The sequence below is a fragment of the Benincasa hispida genome, chromosome 9 (assembly GCF_027475165.1).
Source record: "Benincasa hispida cultivar pf3 chromosome 9, pf3_genome.v1.1, whole genome shotgun sequence".
NCBI classification, from domain to species: Eukaryota; Viridiplantae; Streptophyta; class Magnoliopsida; order Cucurbitales; family Cucurbitaceae; genus Benincasa; species Benincasa hispida.
The window spans coordinates 83,309,401-83,334,564 of NC_143486.1; the positions used below are offsets into that span (position 1 = coordinate 83,309,401).

At 35.8% G+C, this 25,164-nt stretch overlaps 2 protein-coding genes and 1 pseudogene across 3 annotated transcripts; 2 read left to right on the forward strand and 1 right to left on the reverse strand.

Annotated features, from left to right (window-relative positions):
- Positions 1-9,771: 9,771 nt before the first annotated feature.
- LOC120084431 (BTB/POZ domain-containing protein) lies at positions 9,772-17,068 on the forward strand. Of its 2 annotated transcripts, none has more exons than XM_039040209.2 (13): positions 9,772-10,507; positions 11,003-11,899; positions 12,241-12,570; positions 13,188-13,418; positions 13,769-13,930; positions 14,433-14,645; positions 14,735-14,782; positions 14,885-14,949; positions 15,609-15,741; positions 15,838-15,912; positions 15,996-16,076; positions 16,422-16,490; positions 16,572-17,068. In XM_039040209.2, the coding sequence occupies exons 2-13, from the start codon at positions 11,108-11,110 to the stop codon at positions 16,788-16,790; spliced, it is 2,418 nt and encodes an 805-aa protein (XP_038896137.1). In that variant the 5' UTR covers positions 9,772-10,507; positions 11,003-11,107; the 3' UTR covers positions 16,791-17,068. The 2 variants fall into 2 exon arrangements, with proteins under 2 accessions (XP_038896137.1, XP_038896139.1); XM_039040211.2 differs by having other exon boundaries at positions 10,442-10,869.
- A 683-nt stretch (positions 17,069-17,751) lies between these two features.
- Positions 17,752-20,493, reverse strand: LOC120084432 (small nuclear ribonucleoprotein SmD3b-like). The gene is made up of 5 exons (XM_039040212.2): positions 20,179-20,493; positions 18,882-18,934; positions 18,699-18,765; positions 18,551-18,607; positions 17,752-18,110 (listed from the first exon to the last, which is right to left on the reverse strand). Exons 1-5 carry the CDS (start codon positions 20,335-20,337, stop codon positions 18,048-18,050), a joined length of 399 nt encoding a protein of 132 aa, XP_038896140.1. The 5' UTR covers positions 20,338-20,493; the 3' UTR covers positions 17,752-18,047.
- LOC150034122 (small ribosomal subunit protein uS10y pseudogene) lies at positions 19,396-19,792 on the forward strand (annotated as a pseudogene).
- Positions 20,494-25,164: the final 4,671 nt, after the last annotated feature.

Below are 25,164 nucleotides of genomic sequence, written 5' to 3' on the forward strand. Positions count from 1 at the left end.
TTGTGGTAAAGCAAATAAAACATGCAATTGAGCAAAAACAAGATGTGAAGTAAATATCATATATTATACAACACAAGTGTTCGTACAAACTGTTTATAAACTACAGAACACGAGACTTTAGGGCATCAACCCCAACACTCAAGTGGTGGTGTTCGTGCGTGAAGAAAGAGATCTGTGAGGAAGAAGTTTCATTCCTGGCTTGTACAAGGGATTTCTTGAAGAAAAAGTTATTCAAAGGTAAGGATTTCTAAAACCCTTTTTGTTTGTTTTTAAAGCATGTTATAATTTAATTTTGAATGCATATCTATTTGTTGTTTTACTGTAAAACTTTATGTTCAATAAAAATAGAATTTAGAATGATCTTTGCTTCCGCTCAAAGGATTTTTTTTCCTGAAAATTTCCTTCACTATGATGTTGATGCTGATTTTGAGATTACTCTACATCAGCTAGGGGTGCGACGTTAAGCAATCGAGCAAAAATGTTCTCTCTCAACTAAGGCTAAAGGGTGATGTTTTGATGTAAATGTTGATGTTTAAGATTTCTCATATTTTCAAATCTTGAGTTTAGAGATTCATGTTATTTCTTGAGTTAAAGATCTAGTTTATGTTCAATGAGAATGTTTTTAAAAGTAAGTCATTCACTGGGTTAGTAGCTGATAACGGGCAGAAATGCACATTATTACAGCGCAAATAAGTAAAACAATGAGGGAATGCAATGGTAAAAATATACAAAATCATGTCCAAAAGCCTTAAACTGAGAATATTGTGATCGCATGTGCCCATCGCATAAAAGCAGCTAATTTACTTATTTTGTGCAGGAAAAATGCGTTGGCGCAAGTAAAATTGTGATCCAAGGAATTCGTTGTTTGCGCACATGGAAATATTGCGATCGCAAAGCCATGCGATCGTATGCGCTCGCGAGAATTTGCTCAATAAGGTGGCCGTATAAAGACGACGCATCAAGGTGAAAGCATAATAAATCATGATGGGACGGAAAGCTGATGACGGTCGAATCTTAATTTAGTTGACAAGCCGTTAACGACACACTATAGCAAGTACACTAAACTTTTCGATGACCATTAATCGGCGCATCAGAGCAGAAGATTTAATGACCGCCCATCATTGAAATCATTAGAGGAAAAAGCTTCTTCACCTTGAGTTGTATAAATACCAAAGGCCACCATCAATAGAGAATTCGCCACATATAGAAGATAGATTAGATACAAATTAGATAGTCGTTAGTCTGTAGTTATTCATATACTTAGAAGGCGGAGGCGAACAAAGAGAAGAAGACGCTGAGTGGATATTCCTGGACAGCTCAAAAGATTGTCGGGAAGCGCTATAAAAGGAGAGAGGGCCAGCACTTGCGGAAACAAGGACATTCATCTTAGTAGAGTTGAAGAGAAAAGACAGTGTAAAAGGCCACAGGAAGCAAGATGTTGCTATCGGGCTTCTTATCTCTACATTCTATTGTTATTTTGTATTCTGCATTTAATCTATAGACAATGGAAATCTCATTTCAACTTGTGTTCAATCTCTCCATACTTCGCATGAGTAGCTAAATTTCCGAATGGGTTGAGAAGTACTTAGCTAGCATGACCTAAGATCTTCACTTTATGCGATCATTTTGTCTTATGTATACATCATTCACCCTTTAGAGATGCTCGGGAGAATGGTCTAAAGATAGAATCTAGGCTTGGGAGAGTCATATTAGAATCTAGGCTCGGGAAAGTCAGATTAGAACCGCATAAGCAAGAGATAGAAACTTAGGAATAAGTTCTGTTTGTTATTAATACATCGCATGCACCCTAGAGATAGGATATGATAGTATGCGATCACCTTGTGTATGTGTGCATCATTCATCATCGCATAGACAATAATGGAGGCTTAGACATAAGTCCTATTGACATTATCGTATACATCGCATGCATCCTAGAATTAGGAACAATGGCATTTGCATTGGGAGATGACTTGTTGTTGTTGTGTGTGTAGCATGATCGCATAACTTGAATGCAATCTTAGGAAGTGTTAGCTAAATCCCTTCTCAACCTGTTTATCACATACTCATTGAAATTCTCGATTTCATCAACTCCCCACTCGAACCCATCGCATAGGATTTATACTTAAACAAATCACCAACCAACTTATTTGTTTTTTCCACCGCAAAGGAATCAATTTTACTGTCGCATAGTAACTTAGTAGTCCCTATGTTCGACCCTGGACTTACCAGGAAACCTAGTGAGATTTATACTTGGGTTTTACTAGGAAAACTTGCATGTGAAACACATATCTCATCACCGCAAACATACACCATAATCACGTCACATTTACAATGCATCAGTAGCTCATTATTTCCAATATTTTTTCCCCAGGTAGTGGTCAACTCCCTAGAAGGTAGCTATTCTGCTGTCTATCACTCAAGTGCGAGATCTGAGAAAAAAGGAAGATAAAGAGAAGTATAGGTTGTTAAGTCTGTCTTGTTGAGAATGAATATCATGTACATATTAAGGACAAAGGGTAGATCAAGTGGGACCCACTGTTATGAACTCATGTGTATATCTCTATTATGTATGAATTGATCGAATTCCAAGCGGAAGCATGTGATCTCCTTACAAATTTGTTTTCAATTTTACATAAACAAAATACGGTATTAAAATAATAACATAATGGATAAACAATCAAGATTAGTATGCATCTAACACAAGAAAAGAGGGAAGAGCTAAACCTTACCTTTGTAGATTCTCAAATTCTTCACGATTCCCTCTGCGTGTTTCTAGAACGTCTCTTCAATGATCAAGAGACACCACCGTAAGTGAAACCTTATTATTCTCTAGGATCCCAAGAATTGGATGTGTGGTCTCCAAGACTTAGAAGAGGAAGAAGTAGTAGAGAAAAAAATAGAGATTTTGAGAGAAATAATAGGAGACTAGGATTCAGAATTTCTAATTCAACTTACACATGGGTCATGAAGACCTATTTATAGAGAGGAGGGGTGACCCCCTTCTCCTAGTCTTTCCTATTTTTACCCTAGTTCTAATTTAATTAAATAAATTTTATTTAATTAATTAGTCTAACAATTAAATAACCATATATATATATATATATATATATCTAATTTAATATATATAATTAATTAATTAATAAATAAATAAACATCACATGTTTATTTATCTATACTTCTAAAAAGTTAATTAATTAATTAATTAATTAACCATTAATTAATCAATTAAACGACTATATTAAATCACTATTTAATATAGAATGAGTCAATATATGATTATCACATATTTATATATATACATCTCTTCAATATTTGAATCTTATTTGAATATTTTTCTCTCTTAATTATAAATCACATCTTTAACTAACCATATTATATTAATTTTATTAATATACAATTGATTTGAACAATTCAAACCAATCCTCTTATATATCCTTTAGTGAGCTAACAATGGGACCTTATGGACCTACAGATTAGAAGATACAATGATATAAGATTAGTTCATTAAACTTTTTAATTAAATTAATCAAATTAATCAAATTTTATTAACTACCGGTCACTCCATTAAAGACCGATAGTTGTGCTCTTTGCACTGTAGATTTATTTCTATGTTCTAAGATATATGATGCATTATTTTATGAGGTGAAAATGTGGAATGAAATGCGTGATGAAATGCGTTAAGCAATCAAGCTTTCTCAGTGAAATCCAAGTATAAACTCCACCGAGTTTCCTGATAAGTCCAAGGTCGAACTTAGGGACTTAGGAAAACAGTTTGCGGTGGTAATTTTCAAGAAAACTTTGCGGTAACGGGTAACTCAAATAGTTGTTTGGTGGATTTTTGTTGCGGTAATAAAAATAAATAAATGCGGCGGAGTTTCGAAAAGAGTTGATAAAACGAAAGATGCGATGAGTATGCGGTGAACGGGTTGAGAAGGGTTTCGGCTAACACTTCCTAGGATGCGTTCATACTATGCGATCATGCAACACACATACAATAGTAAACCATCTCTCGATGCGAATGCTACGGCTTCTAATGCTAGAACGCATGCAATATATGCGATAAGTCTATAGGACCTACACATAAGCCTCTATTCTTATTTATGCAATGACAAAATGACACACACACAAATAAGGCGACCACATAATATCATACCTATCTCTAGGGTGCATGCGATGCAGGTTGACAAACAAAGCTTATCTCTAAGTCCCTATCTCTTGTTTATGCAGATCTAATCTTGCTCTCTCAAGTCCAGATTCTAACCTAGCTCTCTCAAGTCTTAGGTTCTTTCTTTAGATTCTCTCTCGAGTAGCTCTAAAGGGGTGTTGGACACAGCATAAAACAAGATAATCGCATGCGATGAAGATCTTAGGTCATGGTAGCTTAGTTCTTCTCAACCCATTCGATAAGTTTAGCTACTCGTGCGTGCTAAGAGAGTGAACAGATGTAGAATAAAAACTTCCATTGTATAAATATAAAGTTGAAGTACAAAATAACAATGCAAGAAGAGGAGAATGAAGAGCCTAGTAGCAATCTCTTACTTCCCAGGCTTTTACACTGTCTTTTCTACTCTTATTCAAAAGATAATCTCGCTCTCGCAAGAGTCGGCTCGCTCTCTTCTTTTTACACCTCCGGGTTCTCTCTCGAGTTGCCCTGAGCGATATTCCGGCGTCTCTACTCTTCTCTCGCTTCGCCTTAAAAATCAAAGAAAACTATGAACAAGAACTTGCTAAACTAGCTAAACCGAACCCCTTTTCTAAAGGTTTCCCTCTGTATTTATAGAGCCTTCGGGGTGAAAGGCGACTTCTCTTTTATGATTGCACAGATGGGATGGCTTTAATTCTCTGACTGATACGTCGAATATTTGTCATCGAAAAGCTAAGTATACTTGTTATCGTTAACGGCTTGTCAACTTAATTCGGATTCGACCGTCATCAACTTTCTGTCCCATCATGATTAATTATGCCTTTCACCCAGATGCGCCCACCAAGTTGCGCCGGCTCTATGCGACAATCTTTCTTGAACATATGTTTGCGAGCACAAATAACCGCAAAGTCTTGCGGTAATGCTGCACACAACCATTGATTTCTGTGATCGCGTTTTCTGCCTTGCGTTAATGCATATTCTGCATAAAAATACCAAAGTTAACTATTCTTATGCGATGAACGCATGCGACCACAATGTTATGAACTTAATGCTTTTTAGATGCAATCTAACATATTTTATCAACGCAAACCTTCATTGTTTAATAACTTAGCAATGTAATAACGTGTATTTCTGCCGGTTATCAATTGAACCAATCAACAATAAGTCGACCATTCACAAATTACTCATAACTATAGCTGGGTCAAAATACCATTTTACGTTGTAGTTATATCTAACTCCTTAAATACCACTAATCCCTCTAATGAACAAGCAGTTTATAGTCCAACTATAAACTAACACCTCTCGGGCTAGTAAGAGGTTGAGGCATCAATGTTCAAGACCCAAAATCAGCTATTAAGGGAGCAATTTATCTACTTTCCCTAAGGTTGGGAAATGAGTGAATTTCATCTTGTGTAGTTGTGTTCCCAGCTCCCTACTCGAACAAGCCCCAAAATGGTAGACTTGTTAAGTCGGCTAATAAGGCCACTCTTACCCATACAATCAAATGATTGCGCTCATAGATAGAAGTTCACAACTCACTCAAGATTAAGATCAAGTCATCTATGGTCATCCTAATGAAATGTAAGCCTCTTCTAGTAATGGTATTATATAAAGAGACTTCATTTCACGATTTGGTCTTATACAAACTCTTTGTATAGAATACCTCCGCTCGCATATCTCCACATGAATGATTTGGATCTATGAAACCTGAATTTTGATTTCCCTACTTAAGCTAGTAATTTAACTAACTATGAAACCCTATACCGAAAAGGAAGAAATTCTAAGTATTGAATAAATTTTCCTTAAAAGTTTGGAATTAAACTAGTGAAAAATTTTGGTTAAGTGTAAAGTCAAAAGAAACCATGCATGTCGAGTTAGCATATGAGATGAGGCTAAGTGTAGTATGAAGCCGAAGGCAACCATGCATGAGCTTGTGAGGTTGAATGCATGATTGGTCGAGGCATTTCCCAAGTTTCTTATGCATTGAGAATGCATGAGCAAGAGCGAAAAGAGTGAGATGTTGAGCGCAAGGCGCTAGGCAGACGATCGTGTAGCAAATAAGCGGTGTTACGCGATGAGGTAGGCAATCGTGTAGCAAAATGTGCAGAGCTCAGCGATGTGGTAAGTGATCGTGCGACAAGGTGCGGCACTAGACGATGCGAAGGGTCGCGCTAAACGATAAGCGCTATGCGATGGACGATAGCGTTAAGCGATGGGGCATTGGCACTGCACGATCAGCATTAGCGCTAGATGATAACGCTAGGCGATGACGATAGACTACACGATGAGTGTGAGTGCTACACGATAGGCAGAATACTAAACGATGGCCGTTATACGATAGATGCAGACGTTGGGTGATGATGCTAAGTAATGAGCGGATGCGTAGGACGATAAGGTGTTGGTAATACACGATAGAGCTAAACGATGAGCACGATAACTAAACGATAGGCTATGCGTGAGATCGTTGAGAGTGAGATCGTTTGCTAAACGATTGAGCTACACGATGGGGTGTTAATGCTATGCGATGGACGCAGACATTAGACAATTACAACGAGAGGGCTAGTTATTAAGCGACAGCGAGATGTTCAATAGACGAATGGAGTTAAGCGATGGATGCAAGAACTGCATGATGTAGTGGTGCTGAGGCTTGCGTTATGCAAGACTGATGAGCTCATCTGGACAAATGGTTGTACCGAGAGAAGTTTGAGATTGAGTTAGTAAGAGATGGACGAATAAATATTCATGCAAAGAGAGTCTTATGCATGAGAAAGACACATCAAATAGGAGGTGGATAAGGTTAGACGTTGGCAGATTGAGAGAAAAACGCCTAGACATGCTCAAATGAGAAGGTGTCGAGTGAAGGTGAAGAGTAAGACGCCTATAAATAGGGTTGGATGTTTCATTCAACTCACAAAACATTTTAATTTATAAAGATCACTGAGAAAAAGAGTAAGTGAGAGGAATCCGTGCATTGAACGGAGGAGAAGCAGTGTTGATTGAACGGAGGTCAAAACAGAGGCATTGGAAGGAGTAGAGTGTACAGACAAACGCTTGGGCTAAGTTCAAATGAGGAGTTATTCCAAACTACTCGTGCAAATTAGATGATTTTTGGACCAAAAGCTTTTAAATTCAATGTAATTTTGGTATGAGGGATGTCATGAAGGAACCTAACTCTAAGGCTGTTAAATCCAAGGAAAACCTAGAGGTGTTCACCAGTGGGGAGACAGTTGGGCCAAGTGGAGTGAACTTGAGACTCTGAACTTTCAAAAGGGAATCTCAAAGCGAAACTCTAAGGTAAACTAGTTAAGACATTTTCACACATTTTTGTAGAAGGAAATGTCTTGAGATAAGTCCCGGAAGAGTGAGTAATCTAAGTTTGAAGTTGAATCTGAAATAGGGTCCAACAGGAGATTAAGGAAAACCGGGTGAACTAGGAAGGAAAAGCAATCCCAATGGATCACTGTGAGTGGTTTCTTCTTTTAGTCTTTTAAAAGCATATTCTGAATTAATATGCTATGGTTTATGAATGAATGCTTATACTATGAGATGAGCATGAGATTGGGATGGTCAGGGGGTCTATGGACTTAACACCTGAGCCCAAGATGAATTCTCACAGGATGGTCATGGGACCGAGAAGTCTAGTTCCTGAGCCGGTGGGAAGGGAAAACCTTTGAATGGGATGGTCAGAGGGCCGACAGGCCTAGCTTCTGAGCCCATGAAAGGGAGAACTATGTGCACATAGGTTGACGAATGTTTATAGATGTGAAATGTTAACTATCTACTGTGTGTGTAGGTAGGTTTGTGAAAAGCTTCATTCAAAGATGGAGGTTTGCATCGTAACCTCATGATATAATGTTTATAAGTTGAAAGAAACTTATAATTATGATTCTACTCACTGAGGTTTGTGAAGCTCATGTTTTATTTTCTGTGTTTTCCTCACAGGTAGCAGAAGAGTCCAGGTTGCAGGGTTGGTTAAGGTCTACCACAAGTTAGAAATAGTACTAAAAGAGTTTTGTAGTCGGGGTGGGGCTACATTTGTAAATATAATTTAAATTTGTAAACTTGTTTCCTAAACAAAGTATGTGATTTCATTTGTTCCATTAAGTTTTCCACTGCAGTATTAAATATAGTTAAAAAGAAACTAGTAAAGAGTGGTCAATGGTTGTCATGAAAGAATGACATCTGTTGACATCACGCCTCCTCTTAGATAAAGGTTGAAGTCTGGGAGAGGGTCGTGACAGGATCAGATCATTTGTAGCACTTTCGAACAATTGTAACATCTACAAAGCAGGTCGTATTCGTATTGTCATCATGATAAGGTACCCAATCTTATCCATCTACTACATACCGTTTAGGTTATCACTTAAACGTGATCTATTTGTATGTCTCCATACACATGTTCAAGTTTCATAAAATAATATTGGATCTTAGTTTATTGGATTGATTTAATACAGTCTAAACATTAATAAAATACTTTTTATTTTATTGGATATATAATTTGTCTTTACAAACTACAAGATACACTCGATTGAGGATATTAACTCGAACAATGTATATATAAGCTTATCCATGTGCTTTTAGTTGCGTTTGATGTGAAGTGTACGAGAAAGTGTATGTCTACAAGTTGCTTATTAGGTGTCTAAGAACAGTTGATGAGAGTTGAGATGGGTAGTAGTTGTCATAAAAGGGTTGGCATATGTTGTCTTCACATCTTCTCCTAGGTTAGGAAGGGAATCTGGGAGGGGGAGTGACAATGACGCTAGTAGCGGCGGTGGCGGCGACAACCATAGATAGACAGCGCAAATTATTTAGGCTAGCAGATGGTAATGAGGGTCTTGCATGAGGAGGGTTTGCGAGAGAGGGAATGGGAGTTTCCATTTTTACATATTCTATTCAGCAACGATTATGGACAAACCAGAGCTCTAAACAATGATTCAACCGTTCAAAACAAGACTCTATATGTCCCAAACAGGCTAACCAAATTTCAGCATGATCCAACGACTCAAACTTCGAAAATTGACAATTTTGTGGAAATTGTCGCTGAAAAACCAAATTGATGTATTTATCTCCGATTTTCCGCATCTTTTCACTCTCCTTCAATTTCAGACATCCTAATTCTTTCTTCTTTTTTTTCCAATTTTAAAAAGATAAACCAAATATTTTATCACAATATTTTCCAAATCTCCAAAAATTCTATCAAATTAATAAATCAATTAACTTTTCAAATTACCTTAATTTAGGCTCCAAGAACCAAAATTTTAGAGCATAAAATCCATCAATTTGATACAAATTAAATCCTTCCAAATATTTAAATTAATTTTAACATAAAATTAATCATATCCTCCATTGTTTTAAGTTGACTCTCAAATTCAAAAAAATCAAAACTCGATAATTTAAGATAATTAATCCCAAAATATTACCTGATATTTTAACTTCACTGATATATAGATGGATAATATCGATAAATAGTTAACTGTAAAAGTTATTTAAATTAATAATTATGTTATTTTACTTTCAAATTCTTTATGTTTTATAGATATTTATAAAAGATATAAAGATATTGACGAACCTTCGACTTTATAGATATCGATAAATATTTTAGTGAGCATATCTCAAGAAAGTGTTTAAAATTTTTCCCAAATAGTTACTAGAAAACTAAGGACAAAATTAAGACTAACTACGGAGATATGTACGAAAAAGTACAAAGATAAGATTTAAATTATAAAATAATGAATTAAAGGCGCATAAATATTTATAAAAATGATAAATTCAAGACAGTAGGAAAACTTGGAATGAATTTTGGGATCAGGTCTTTCTATTCTCAACGACGATAGTTTCATTTTTTGATTGTATATATTTGTGTATATATACAAACAGCGCTGATTCTTTATGAAAAGTGAAAAATCGAAGGCAAAGTTTCGGAGAACTAAAATCGGTAAGAAATTCAAAGTTGTATCTATGTAGGGTAAATCATGAATGTGAATTTTGGTTTGAAAGCGAAATGACGAATCGGGTTTCTGGATAATTGATTCGTTCGTCTTGTCGGTTAGTCGATTAGATTAGCTCTGCCACGCACTTGATGTGGATTTGAAGATATTTTGTTTTTGTGACTAAGCGAATTATAAGTTCATACCGTCCAAATCCCTTTCTGTGGATAATTGAAAAGAAAACAGATGAAAGTTCCAAAAACAAGCTGTCTATGTCGCAAGTTGTGCAAATATCTGGATCAAGTAATGGTTCTCGTTTCGTGCTGCGTTTAGATATACTTGCAGAGGCGAAGCTCCATTAAATACTAATGGCGCCAACCCAACACCTGCGATGAATATCAATCGATTTGTTTCAATATGAACCAAAATTATTGAGGTGGGTTTTCCGTTTTTCGTTTGTTTTCTTTTTAAATTTATGTTGGAGATTGATTCTCCCTCTCGAGATTTTTCAGTGGAGTGATTTTAACTTTTCTATATCAATTTGTCGTCGTATGTTATCGGGAAATCTATGCGGAGTTGAATACAAAACCTCCGTTTGTTTCTGGTGTTGTCGTTTGTCGAGGGTTCAGATTATGGGTCCATTTGGATTCTTCTAGCAATTTCTGGATATCCTGTGATAGAGATATTTGAATAGCAGTAGATCTTTGTTCTCGTCCTTTAAGATTGTTATGGATAATGGGATACCTGTAGAATAAATTCTGGTTCGCAATCCATCTTCACCGATTTACTCTCTGGCTAGTATGTTCTTACTTACTGATTCGAGCTTATTTTTTCCTCTAACTAGGAGTGCTTTTAAGCAGTTTCTTACATCCCGCATATTCATTTCTGTCTATATCATCTACTCAAACTGCGACGGTATGTTTCTTAACAGGTAGACAAGCTTGCCAGCCATATAATTTATTTGACGTTCCTATCAATTCAACTATTCTTCGTGTTCTGGTGAGTTACGACATTCGAACATTGTTGAGGTGTGACAATGGATAAGAAGGAGAAAAATTCCCTCACAGTGGCTCCTTTCGAGTGTGCTTGGCTCAAGGATTTAAAATTTCGGGAAGCTGGACGGGGTTGTGTGGCTTTTGAAGCTTCCGCTCATAATGATGTTACGTTGGTGTTCCGAGAGAATGTGGGGAGTCAACATTATCATTACAAACGAGATATAAGTCCTCATTATACGGTTATTATAGGTAGTCACCGAAATCGACGTCTAAGGATTATAGCTGATGGGAGAACTGTTGTTGATGTAGAGGGGGTTGCTCTTTGCAGTTCCTCGGCGTTCCAGAGCTATTGGATCAGTGTCTATGATGGGTTAATCAGCATTGGGAAGGGAAGATACCCTTTTCAGAATCTGGTCTTTCAATGGCTTGATACAAATCCAAACTGCAGCGTTCAATATATTGGGCTTAGTAGCTGGGATAAACATGTGGGATATAGAAATGTTAATGTCTTGCCGCTGACGCAGGACCATATTTCCTTGTGGAAGCATGTGGATAATGGTGATGAAGGCGAGGAAGATGTGGAATTGGAGTTAGAAGATGAATACACAAATTACAAGAACTGGGGCCTCGAACATTTTCTAGAAAATTGGGATTTATCAGATGTACTTATCTGTGTAGATTCTGGAGAAACACTTGTACCTGCTCACAAGGCTATCTTATTTGCTTCGGGAAACTTTCCCTTGAATTTGTCGCAAGATGTTGTGCAGCTACATGGAGTGTCATATCCAGTTCTCCATGCTCTTCTTCAATATATTTACACAGGTCAAACTGAGGTAATTTCTTGGATCATATATTTTTCCGAGATATCCTCTTTGCTACTTTTGGTTGAATGCATAATTATTTGTCAGATTATGGCCATGGCCTGTTGTCTTTTGACATCATACAAATAACTTTGACATGAAAACTTTCCACTCTTACCTCGTTCTGCCCCTTTTTATCTCGTGTCTTCGCCCTTTCCTTTTTGCTTAATGTGTTTGGCTTGAATTGATTCCAGTTCTACTTCGATATTCTGTTAAGCTGCAACAAAAGTAGGAAATTTTAATCTCAACACAGTTAAAACTAAATTACTATTTAGTTTGATAGATTGATGATCGATGCTTCTTATTTACTATAGATTCTAGAGTCTCAAATTGATTCCTTGAGGGATTTAGCCTTACAACTTGAAGTGACGGCGTTAGTGAACCAGTGTGATGACATGATGGAACAATTAAAACCGAACAAAAAGTTGTTGGACTCGGGCAAGAGGGTGGAATTATCATGTCCAAGGAGCCAGCCCCATTGTACTACAGTATTCCCCTCTGGGCTTCCATTAAATGTGCAGAGGCTCAAACAATTACAATGTACTGGCGAGTTCAGTGATGTGTGCATCTATATACAAGGTCATGGGTTTGTTGCCCATGTGCACAAAATCATTCTTAGCTTATGGAGCATGCCATTTGAAAGGGTAAGCAATTGATTCTAGATCTCATCTAATGTGATTATCTAATGTGATTATGGAATTGTTATTTTGTATGTCAAGCACAACGTCTCTCTTTGTGAAAAAAAAAGTAAACAAAATCCTCTCTGCAAAATTATTGGAGGGCAACTTTCCTGTATAGTTTTTTCTTAATCACATGTTTCCTTTAGTTTGCTTTATTCTTTCTATTGATATGACTGTTCAACATATGCAATATTTTTTTATGTTCTAAGAGAAAAGAGGCTCCTTGATACGTGGTATGCTTATACCATTAATCTTTTCGGGAAACACGATTTTGTTTAATAGTGGACTAAGAAGTAAGAACTAATGATTGCTATGCAACTTGAAAGGTTGGGGTTGTAATTTATAACGGAGACAGTCAAACAAATTAGAGACTCTTTTTAATATTTGCTTAGGTATGATAACACCTCTTCTGTTGTTTGATTTCGAGTTTCCTACAGTTCATACCTACTGTGCCTTCAACATATATGGGTCAGGATGATTTCCACTAGAATTTGTTGTTTGTGTACACTTTTGTCTTAGGTTAGTGTATGTGTTTTTTCTTCTTACTATTATTAAAATTTATTCGGGTGGTACATGGGCAGATGTTTACCAACGGAATGAGTGAAACAGCATCCTCTGAGGTTCATATTAGGGATGTATCACCAGAAGCTTTTCAAACCATGCTCAAGTTCATGTATAGTGGAGAATTGAGTAAAGATGTTACAATGGAATCTGATGTCTTGTTACTTCAACTACTATTTTTAGCTGATCAATTTGGTATCTCTCTTCTTCATCAAGAATGCTGCAAAATACTTCTAGAATGCCTTTCAGAGGTAGTGCGGTAATCCTTTTCTTGTACGCTTGTTACATGATATATTTAATTCTTTTGTTATTTTACGTGGATTTTTCATTATTTCTTATTGTACTTGTATGACTGGAAGATAAAGGGAGGATCGTCATGAAGTTTCGGGGTTCTGAGAACAAAAGAAGAGAATCCTTTTATGATAATGAATTATAGAAGTATTGATATTGTACATATTACATGCAGGGATGGAGTCTCCTAGTGGAAGATGGTCATACATCAAGATTTTTTGTTTATGCACAAGTTTAATGGACGAGGAAGCAGACAATTTTGGGAAAGTTGGACTTTGCTTCCGAAGCTAACTGTTGAACTTTGTTGCAGGATTCAGTATGTTCCATCCTTCAAGTTGTTTCATCAATTCCATGCTGTAAGCTCATTGAAGAGACTTGTGAGAGGAAGTTTTCGATGCACTTTGATTATTGTGCGACTGCAAACATTGAATTTGTCATATTAGACGAGTCAACTTTCCGCAAAATCCTTCAGGTATGGGCTCACCTTTTCTACTGCTTTCTTTTATGGATATTAATGGTTTAAGAATTTTAGGACAGAGTATTTCTTTGGAGAATCTTCTATCATAAAGCTACTCTAAAACGACTCTAGGTTTAGTCGAAGGGGGATTTGGTTTTTTTATTAAAATTTGCAGATGCTGTGGTCAGTAGTTAAGGGGGGAATTAGATCAACTGAACTCTTCACTATCCAGTTTTAGAAATGAAATCATAAAATCACTAGTCAAATCACCATCCCCACACTTCCTCTGCTTCAAAACACTTTCTACTTGAAGCCCATCAAGACTTTTGTAATTGATAGTTGCTTCCTCTATCGAGGGGCTTATTTATGTGGAGATGGACCATTCTTCGCCCTGATAATGTAATTACACTCGTATGAAAATCATAATATGAGCAAGAAAGGAAAACCTGCAAATTACTTTTATGTCTATTTAGATGTTTAGGTCGTTGATCATCATTAGGTGAAGTGGTTCTTGCAGAGTCCTGATTTGACAGTGACGTCTGAGGAAAAAGTACTCAATGCAATCTTAATGTGGGGTTTAGAAGCAAGTGAATTATGTGGGTGGATGGCGGTAGATGAGCTTATGACATTTTCAACCCCTGAAATCCTTTTTGGTGAGAGACTTCAATCAGTTCAGGATTTGCTTTCTCTGGTGCGATTTCCATTACTTCCATATGCATTGTTGGAGAAGGTATATACATGTCGCAGTTAAATAGATTTCCTGGCTTGTGATTAAAATAAATACTTTTTCACTTTTGCATTCATATGATTATCATACAGTTGGAGAACAGCAACATTAGCAGGAAGATTCGTACCTTCAAGAATCTTGTGAGTGGATACTTTCCTTTGTGTAACTTTGATAATAATAATACGAGATGATAAAATCAATCCTTCTAAACCTTACCTTTTTCTTCTATTGAACTCTATCAGGTGAAGGAGGCTATCGACTTTGTGAAACTTGAACCATCAAGGCTAGAGGACAAGAAGAAGAATAAGTAATGTGCCTTTTGATTTTTTACTGCTCATTCTGTTTTGTTGGTCGTGATTTCATATATCTTCATCATGAAATTTGTGAGAGTATTTTATCTGATTTGTAAGATGGAATGGAAATAACGTTATGCTAGTGAGATCTAGTTGAACATGTTCCCTGCCTCCGTATATGAGATTCATAGAACAAGATTGTAAAGACTCTTTTGTTCCATTTTTCTAACGATAGTCGAAATCATAAGAAATAGAAGTTTAAGTATAAAAACATTACAGTAACCAAGATACTGGGATTGAACACATGTTTCAACCTACTGAATAATATCTGATGGGATTACTTTAATTCTTCAAGAGATTACTTTTGGTTAAATTTCAAGATTCATTTGGCTGGAAATATTTTGATGAAAATTTTCCAAATCTGCTCGATGTTTGGTGACCCGATAGGCACATGTACCATTTAGATATCTTGTTATAACTTTTGAGAGCAAGTTGTCGAATAGAGTATTTGTTCTTATGTGAGCATATGAGCATTCATTTATAGTTTTTTCGAAGCTAGCACCTTTTTTTTTTAAATAATAAATTCAAGTTGCATTAGAATATAGACCTTGTTGCTCTATAAATGGCCTGGCCAAAAGTTCTGTATCAAGTTTTCCCGTTGGACTATTTGCAGTGTGAGATTTCAACATAGACGATCTAGTTATAAGGAGCTACAGTACATTTGTGATGGGGACAGCAATGGAGTTCTATTCTTTGCCGGTACGTCATATGGAGAGCACCAGTGGGTTAATCCCATTCTTTCAAAGGTAAGTTCTCGAGCTTCTCGGCATTCTTGTTTCAGCCCTTTTCTCAGTATTGGTAAATTTGTTGTTGAACTTTTTATTTTCCATTTTACTTTTTAGAAAATAACTATTACGGCAAGCAGTCCACATTCAAGATACACAGATCCAAAGGTTTTGGTCTCTAGAACTTACCAGGTAATGTGGACGAAACTTTTGTGTTGAACATCTATTATACCAATGGAGAGTTCTCTGTTAACTAGGTTGATTTTTCTTGTTAGGGAACTTCATTTGCCGGCCTTCGCATGGAAGATGGGAAAACTTATTCATGGTGGATGGTTGATATTGGCGAAGATCATCAGGTTTTTCTCCATCTTCTGTAGAACTATCGGGTGTTAAAATTTAAGCATGCCTTGTAGCTTGTTGCCTTAGAAACATGCGTCAAAAGAATAATATACTTGACTGAATAACCATGCTCCTAAGTTCTTTGGAGTGAGCAGACAGATGATTTTTGTAGCTTTTGGGCTAGAGTCGGTCAAAGCATTCCTTTTTGAAACATCCCATTTATAATCCTTATAAGATACGGGTATTCAAGTAAATAAGATTTATTGCCTCTGCTAGGCTCTCTTAGTTAAAGATAATGCAGCCGTCACCTCCTTCGTTTTTTAAGTCAGAGTCTCATCAAACGATATTTCTTTTGGATGCAGCTGATGTGCAATTACTATACATTGAGACAAGATGGGTCAAGAGCATTCATCAGATTTTGGAATCTCCAGGTAAAAGCCTAATATTCTCTCTCTCCCTCTATCCTTACCTCTTTTGGCAAATTTAGACTGTCATTACGTGCATTTGTTTAGGGGTCATTTGATGGGAAAACTTGGACGAACTTGAGAGTACATGAGAACGATCAGACAGTATGTAAACCTGGTCAGTTTGCATCATGGTCGGTAACTGGACCAAACGCTTTACTTCCATTTAGATTCTTTCGTGTTCTTCTCACAGCCCCGACAACTGATGCTTCAAATCCATGGAACTTGTGCATTTGCTTTCTGGAACTGTATGGCTACTTCCTCTAGATTGCTGTACTTGTAGATTACTGTGCCGCTCCTTCTACGGCCATTGATTCCTCGAGTCGTAAATTGTGCCGGTAGATAATGCTCACTGTTCCAATGGTTCTTCCACAGAATAAAAAGGTTTTGAGGTCTTTGTAAGTATTGCTAGGAAAATGCCGCTTTGAGATGAGATCTTCAGGAATAAAGAGTTTCTAGATGTTTGGTAAATGCACGAGAATACTACTATATGTTTGTTTGGATACAAAGGAATAAAGGATTTTCAGTTTTTTTTTTTTTTTTCATTCCTTTTTTTCTATTAGAAGCTGAAAATCGGTTTAAGCCTAATTGATTGATTTGCTTTGCCCTTTTTTTTTTTTTTTGAACGGTGAGCAATCTTATACACCATCTTGCTCATATATAAGCATCAGTTTATTTCCCAACAATTGGCTAAGCCAACCATCGTCAATATTAGATGTTTATTTGAAATTACATACAATTGGTGGGTAACCAATAACCATGGACAATTATGGAAATAAACAGAGATTGGTAGGTAACCATGGACAATTACGGAAATAAACACGAGATATGATCTATATTCAGGTAGATTGAAAATGGGTTCTAAGGTTACCATTTACTCATCATCTCATCTTTGTTAAAAAATATTTAGACTATGCGTTTTTTAATCATATAATTAGATCGTGTACTTAACACAACAATAATTGACATATATTCCTTTCTTAAAGTAGAAGTGACATGTATTTCTTCCTTAAAGTAAAAGATTCAATCTTCCATCTCCAAACTTGTTGCAAGAAACTCTAAAATTTAAAACCAAGACAAGCAATGATTATGAGGGTGGGAATTTGTTCTGAGGATGGTAATATCCAACCAAGTTGTATGCAGATGTTGATAATAATTTCACAGTGGAGCTAGTCTCATAGTCATAGCCCACCCAACAACAAACAGCCCATGATTAAAGTAAAATGGATAGCAGAAAGACAATACTTCTATGGTGATAAGATGCAAAGAACGTCGAATACATACATAACAAAATGAACATGGGGGGTAAAGGAAAGTTCAATCTCAACACAAAATGGGCTCATGTAAAAAGTAGATTATCAAGTTGATGAATTATGATCAATCACCCATTTTCAACAAAATGAACTACACAGCCTTCTTGATGTTGAGGATGTCAATACGGAACTAATGAAACTTGATGGTCGATATTCCAATGACTTTCTAGGCTTTCAACTACGGATATAACAAACTATATTCATTGTTTCATCACCTTCGGCCAGATGGTGCAGCACCCCGACCAGGTGCACTTCCACGGCCAGCAGCTTGAGCCTAGAAAAGAGAGGATATTTGTGTTAATTTTCGGAAATTTGTACAAATTTTTTGTGACACTCTCTAGTTGTTTTCCACCGTAATCTATCATCAACCTGGTTTTTTAAATATAAATACTAACAAGTAATTTCGCAAGTCGTAACCTCTTTCCCTACACTATCCATGGGTTCCTGCATGCTGTGCAAAGGAACCTAAATTCTGGATTCCTTCATGAGAGAATTGTGAAGTTCATAGCGCCAATAAACATTCCCTAATATCTTCCAAATTGATGATTAAGAAACTTGTCAACTAAAGTAAATCCTATATTTCTTACACTCGAGCAGTGATCACATCCTTCTCTCTCATGCATGGATAAATGCAGTTGATCATCATACTGATTCATAACGTGTCTGGAAAATAAATAATCACCATACAAAAATTAAGATGCACAAAGGACTTACTTTAGCTCGCATAGCGACAGCCCTGCCCCTGCCAACACCAAGTGAGGCGCCCTTACCCTTCAAGATCAAGAAAGCATGGGTTAGGAAAAAGAAAACACAAACAAGCATTCCATCCGAATTAAAATTTGTAGGTATGAAGTTGAAATACTTTAATTCTAGCATCAAGACGCTTGAACATTGGAGCATTCTTCAGCATGTCTGGTATGACCATAAACCTATAATGTAAGAATAGATATCAGCATGCCAACCAAATCCTAAAAGAAACCCCTTGAATAAGAACTAAGAAAGTATTTGGATAATCTATCTATAATACAAGAGATGATATTGATACCTGACTTTGCTGCCTCGGATGAAAACATGCTCAAGTTGTGAGACCTTCCCGTCCTATAGAAGAAAGCCCATAAAGAAAACCCAAAGAACATCACTCTCAATAATATACAAGCAAGCAAAGGGGGAGAAGACTCAGAGACATTGAGCAATGGCTATAACATAAGTACAATACTAATAGATTAAACAAAGAAAATGAGTAAACCTTAGTCCATTTGAACATTTATAGAAAACGTCTTATTTCCAATTAATCAATATGAATCCATGATAATGCCAATCTCTCCTAATCAGTTTGGTGATTGTGAATTGCATAGTAAGAAGGTTGCAATTAAACAGCACACTCGAGAGGAATCGACATGCACAATTAACATTTATCCCTAGTTGATTTAATCGATCCCTTTGCAATCATGATTGTGGCATTTTAGTTTCCAGAGAGAGGAAGCCGGGTACTCAGTTATAGAGATCTCCTTTTCACATACTGTCCCAGATTCATTTGGAGATTCAGAACAACCAGAAGCATGGCACACACAACAACAAAACCAACGAAGCCAGGCCTGGAAGTCAGAAGACACCCAAAAGCAAATCCATAAAATCAGGATTACTCTCTCCTCCAAAAATGTTAAGAACCTTAAGAAGGTTTGCACCAGCTTGGGTCGTGGTGCCAAGGACTATAGATTGAGGGTCAACTAACCAGTAAGAATGCCCACATTACAACCTGGGACGGTTTTGAGCTTCGCAGCCACATTTGAGTTATTGACTTATTCAGCTCTGCAGACGTGGTGAAACAGATTACCTCCACCATCGAACCTGGTCACCATTGCTGATCAATGGATGCACTTTTTCGTGTTCCGATTTTCTGTCTCAGTAGACAGCATTTTGGGTTGGGAACATACATGTCAGGTCTATGGGCTTTAAATGCAATTGTTCCTTTTATATGCTGAAAATTTGAAATTAACGACATGGAGACTGTTTTCTATTCCCGAAAATTTTCTGGCGTTAGAACCATTTTTATTTCATTTTCTACGCAAATTTTGTACTCGGATTAAAAACAGAACCCACAAAAGGAAAAAAGAGGATCGCGGAATTTGAAGCTAGAAATTCTTGAAAACTACACGAAATTAGGGTTTTATACAAAATTCGAAGGGTACTTGAACTATATTGCAGTAGGCAGCTTTAGAGATAAAGAAGCAGAATGAACAAGATGAACTAAAGCCAAAACCGAAAAACGTAAAGATTCGACTAACAAACAGAAATTGAATAATCTAACAATGAACAACAAAAAGCGAAAAAAAGAGGGGAACCTTAGCAGTGTAGGTGATGTTTTCGAGCTGGCAGTTCCAGTTATCCTCACACTCGATCATGCTTCCTCTGTAAAGCTCACCGCTTTTAAGCTCGACCGACACAACGTGGCCGGCGGCCTCATGGAGTAGCTTCACTGGAATTCCCAAGCTCCTGCTCATGGCTACTCTCTGCAAATCACAAATCTCAAATCTCCCTCTAAAACCCTAACGCTCCTCCCACCCTTCTTTAACCCTTCAACTTCGCAAAATGCTAACTATGCTTGAAAACGGCGTCGTTGAGCTGTTTTTATTTTCTCTCTTCTTTGACCTAAACGACATCGTTGCACTGGGTTTTTTTTTTTTTTTTTTTTTTCCTTATTCTTTTTCTTTTTTAAATATCGGTATTTTATGTGAAAACATATAAATTGATTTTTTTCTCTAAGACATTGAATTAAATACGCTTGGGTGGGAACCGAGCCTCTAACCTCGAGGTTAATAAAACAACATTATGCTAATTGAGTTAGGTTCATTTTGGCAAATAAATAAATTGTTGAACAAACCAACTATAAGCATATAATTTGGTTGATAGTTTTACCTTCTTGAATATATGAAGTGAGTCCATTTCAGCATAACCGATATCATGTTCAAACAAAATATGAAAAGTTCAAATCCTTATTCATTTAAATTTTTTTTTATTCGTTCATATCAATAAAGTTTATGTGTATGTAAACATGTACATTTGATTACATATGAATAGAATCTAATGCAAATTTTGAATCTATATCCAATAAAGTGTCAATATGCTATAGTGACTCTATTCACTAATATTCTTGTATATTGATTTAGTTTAGTTAGTTTTGCTTCGATCTCAAATCTATATTTTAAAAATAAACTTATGTGCATATGAAATTAAACACTAGTAAAAATCAATCTTGATCAAAAACTTTTAATTTTATAAATTAGATCATAAAACTAGAACAAGTGTTGCAATTATTATCCCAATTAAAAAATTTATAACTTGTCGATCAATTTTAATAGAAAACGGTGTTAAAATATTTATAAAAACCCGTTACAAAAATAAAATTGCCAAAATCTATGTATTTGAATTTAAAAATTGAGTTTTCATCTTATTCAAATATTTTATAATTTAGGTTAAAAATAAAAACTTGTTTTTTTTAGCAAATTAATGTTGACGTGAATGACAAGTTGGATGGCTTTTTGTTTTTTTAAATGAAAGCCCACAGGCTCCCCAAAATGAAAAGCCCACGGCCAAATTCTCACGAATAAGGCCCATTGAAACTACTACGACTTTTGCTCGTCGGAGTTTTGGTCTCTTCAGCGTGTATCGTTGTGCCCAGAATCTAGAGGGGGCAAATCGAAGTCGTCGTCAATCACTTTCTAGTTGATTTCGCGATCGTTGATCATATGACTTCCTGCTTGAATAAGCGTTTGGGTAATCGAATTCACGGCGGAGTCGGAAAAGGATAGGAATAAGTACAGTCTAATTGTCCCAACCTACAATGAGTGCCTCAACATTGCTCTCCTCGTCTACCTCATTTTCAAGCACTTCCCATATGTATCCCTCTTTCTGTTTATAGTCGTATCCATCTATCGTTCATGAGTTAGATTCTTGCAACAAAACTCTCTGGAATGCCATAATCAATTTTCCAATCGAGGCTTCATTTGTATAAAATCGTAATTCATTTAATTAAGATTAAATCAGGATGAATCTCGTTTCAATTTATTCAGTTTTATTCTGGGAGATATAAACTTTATGAATCAATCTTGTTCTCGAGGCTGAGGAAGATTCTTTTGTGAAATTATTATTTGCAAATTTCATTATTATTTTCTTTGTACTGCTGTATTGAGTCTACCTAGAGTTCTCAATTCTGCCTTTTCTGTTTACGTTTACAATATTGGAATGGAAGTTGAAATGGTAGCGGATTACTTACGCATCCTATTATCGTTCACCCTCATCTAAAGAAGATGAAATTAGAAATGATGCGGTACAATATTTTCTTTCTGATATCAGGGATGTTGATTTTGAAGTAGTTGTCGTTGATGATGGAAGTCCTGATGGTACTCAAGAAGTTGTGAAACAGTTGCAAAGGGTATATGGTGAACATTGGATCGTAAGTTCATCGTGTTTGTTTTCTGCATTGATGCCCTAAATCTAGTGTATCTCGTGGTTTATAGTTTTTTTAACACAAATTATTTATCTAATAAAATCAAAGGAATTTTATTTGATATTTATACCGCACTAATTCAATCCAATAAATTAATATCCAAAATTATATGATGTCATTAGCATGTGGGTGACAAACAGGTGGTTTATGTTCAAATAATAACTTTAAAGGTTTGCAGTAAATGGATGAAGGTCGGGTACCTTATCCTAATAACATCGCGGATACGGTCTACTCTGTAATTGTTACTTGAGATGTAAGTGTTACAAACAATATGAATCATATTGTTCATATAAGGACATGTGAGTGGGGTATCCTCTAGAGTTTATACATAGACCAGACTATGAAATAATTAGTTTCTAACACCATTACTTGAAGAAACTAATATTTCACTAGGATGACAATAAAGGACTTGACCTTAATCTTGAGTGAGTTGTGAACTTCTATTTATGACAGCAGTCTTTTGATCTATACGAGTGAGAGTGGTCATGATAGCTGACTCAATAAGCATACCATTTTGGAGATTTGTTTGATTAGAAAGCCAAGAACACAATACACAAAATGGAATTCACCACTTTCCATTTCTTGGGATAGTAGATAAATTGCTTGGTTTCAGGTCTTGAACAATGAGGCCTCAACCTGCCACTGGCGGTATTAGTTTGGACTATAAACTGTTTGTTCATTAGAGGAATTGATGGTACTCAAGGAATTAGATGTAACTGCAGGGGTAAAACGATATTTTAACTAGAGGAATTGGTAGGACTCAAGTAATTAGATGTAACTGCAGGGGTAAAACAATATTTTAACCCAGCTGTAGTTATGAGTATTTGTGAATGGTCATCACTCTATTGATTGGTTATATCCATGGACACAAAAATATATCTGCGTGCAACTATTGGTCGTTAGTGGAGTGATCAGTAGTTAATGAATATTGATTAATTGGACTAAAGGAGTTTAATAAATTAATCTCATATAATCCGAACTTATGGTTTGTAGGTTCATAAGGTCCCCGCGATAGCTCACTAAAAGAAAGACAAGAGAAATGATTTGAATTGTTCAAATCAATTGATGGAATAGCATATTAATGAAATTAATATGATATGATTAATTATAGATCTGATCTATAATTAAGAGAAAAATACCTTAATAGGATTCAAATAATGAATTATTATGAATCAGATTCATAAAGAATCAGTTAATTTTGAGAGGTGGAAGCAAATAAATATATGATGTTTATTTAATTAATTCACTATATACATTAAATTAGATTTAATATATATAGTTATTGATTAAGTTTGCTAATTAATCAAATCAATGTTATTTGATTAATTGAGCCTTATGGGCAAATATGAAAATAGTTGGAGAAAGGGTAAACCCTTCTCCATATAAATTGTTTCTTTTGCTCAAATTAGGAAGTGGAATTAATTATGAAAACCTAGCCTCCAAATTCTCCCAAAATTCTCTCAACATTTTCTCCTCTCCACCATTCCTCTTCTAAAGGTTAGAGACCACTCTTCTACCCTTAGATTCCAAGAGAATATCGAGGTCTCTCTTATGGTGGTGTTCATTGTTCGTTGGAGATACGTTGCAGGGAAAAAGCTTAGGATTTTCGTGAAGACAAAGGAATCTACAAAGGTAAGAAAATGTTCTTCTTCCCGTTTCTTCTTAAAAGACAAGTTGATTGTATAAATATGATTTATCCTCTATTTTGGTTCTATTCTGTTCTGATTTTGTTTCATATAAACTGAAAAATCGAAATGCAAAGTGTTCACACGCTTCTGCTCAGGATTCAATCCCTTCAATTGGTATCAGAGCCAATTTTCTTGCATTTTCGTTTTTTGGTTTCGTTTTTTTTAAACAAATTCTAGCTTAGAAGTGGGTATGATGTTATGCATTTGGAATGTTTGAATGTCAAGTTTGTAATATTGGATGTTTACGATTTTTTGTACATAGATTTTGCATTTTAATTTGACTAAAATGTAAGGCCTTGGTGTTTTGGGGCATTTAATTTCTTGCTTCGAGTCTGTAAGTCCATGTCGATTGAAATAGAAACAGTTGTTGGGCAGATCGGGGAGAAATGAAGGCTTTCGGAGATGTTCGAAGCTGGAAAATCACAAAATCTTGGGCATTCTGCCTTGCAAGGTTGTAATTCTGCAATCGCAGTGTTGCAATGTTGAGAAGGCAAGGCGATTCAGCATTGCGACACTACGAGGATCAGACGAACTAGTGTGGCGCGCGCTCGAAGAGCTACTGAAGGTTGTTGCATTGAGTCTTTTGCCCTAATTTGCTTTGTAACTTAATTTTATTTAATTAATTAAATTAGTATAAATGTTATATTGATTTGATTAATTAATTGCTTTCTAGGATGCCAAAATTCGGCCTAATTAATTGCTATTTAATTTAGTTATGCATGAGATGTATGATTTAAATTAGTATTGAATGGTGCATAATGTATGCCATTTAGATTCAAATGTCACCTTAAGATAAAAATGTTCATGCGTCATGTATAAATATAAGTGCTATATTTTAGATGCATGATAAAATTAGCATGCTCATGCATCTTAATATAAATGTTATATTATTTAGGTGTATGGTACATTAAGCATGTTCATGCATCAGGCAATATTATAATTGTTATAGTGTATGCTTAATGATTGTTTAATATAAGAGTGATGATGCTTAATGATTGTTTAATATAAGAGTTATATTTTACAATGAATAAGGAATTTGCATTGAGCATGACATTACTTAGATTAATATAAGTGTTATATTTAATCAATGTCACAAAATGTAAACTTATAGATTTAATTTTCCATTGTTTTAT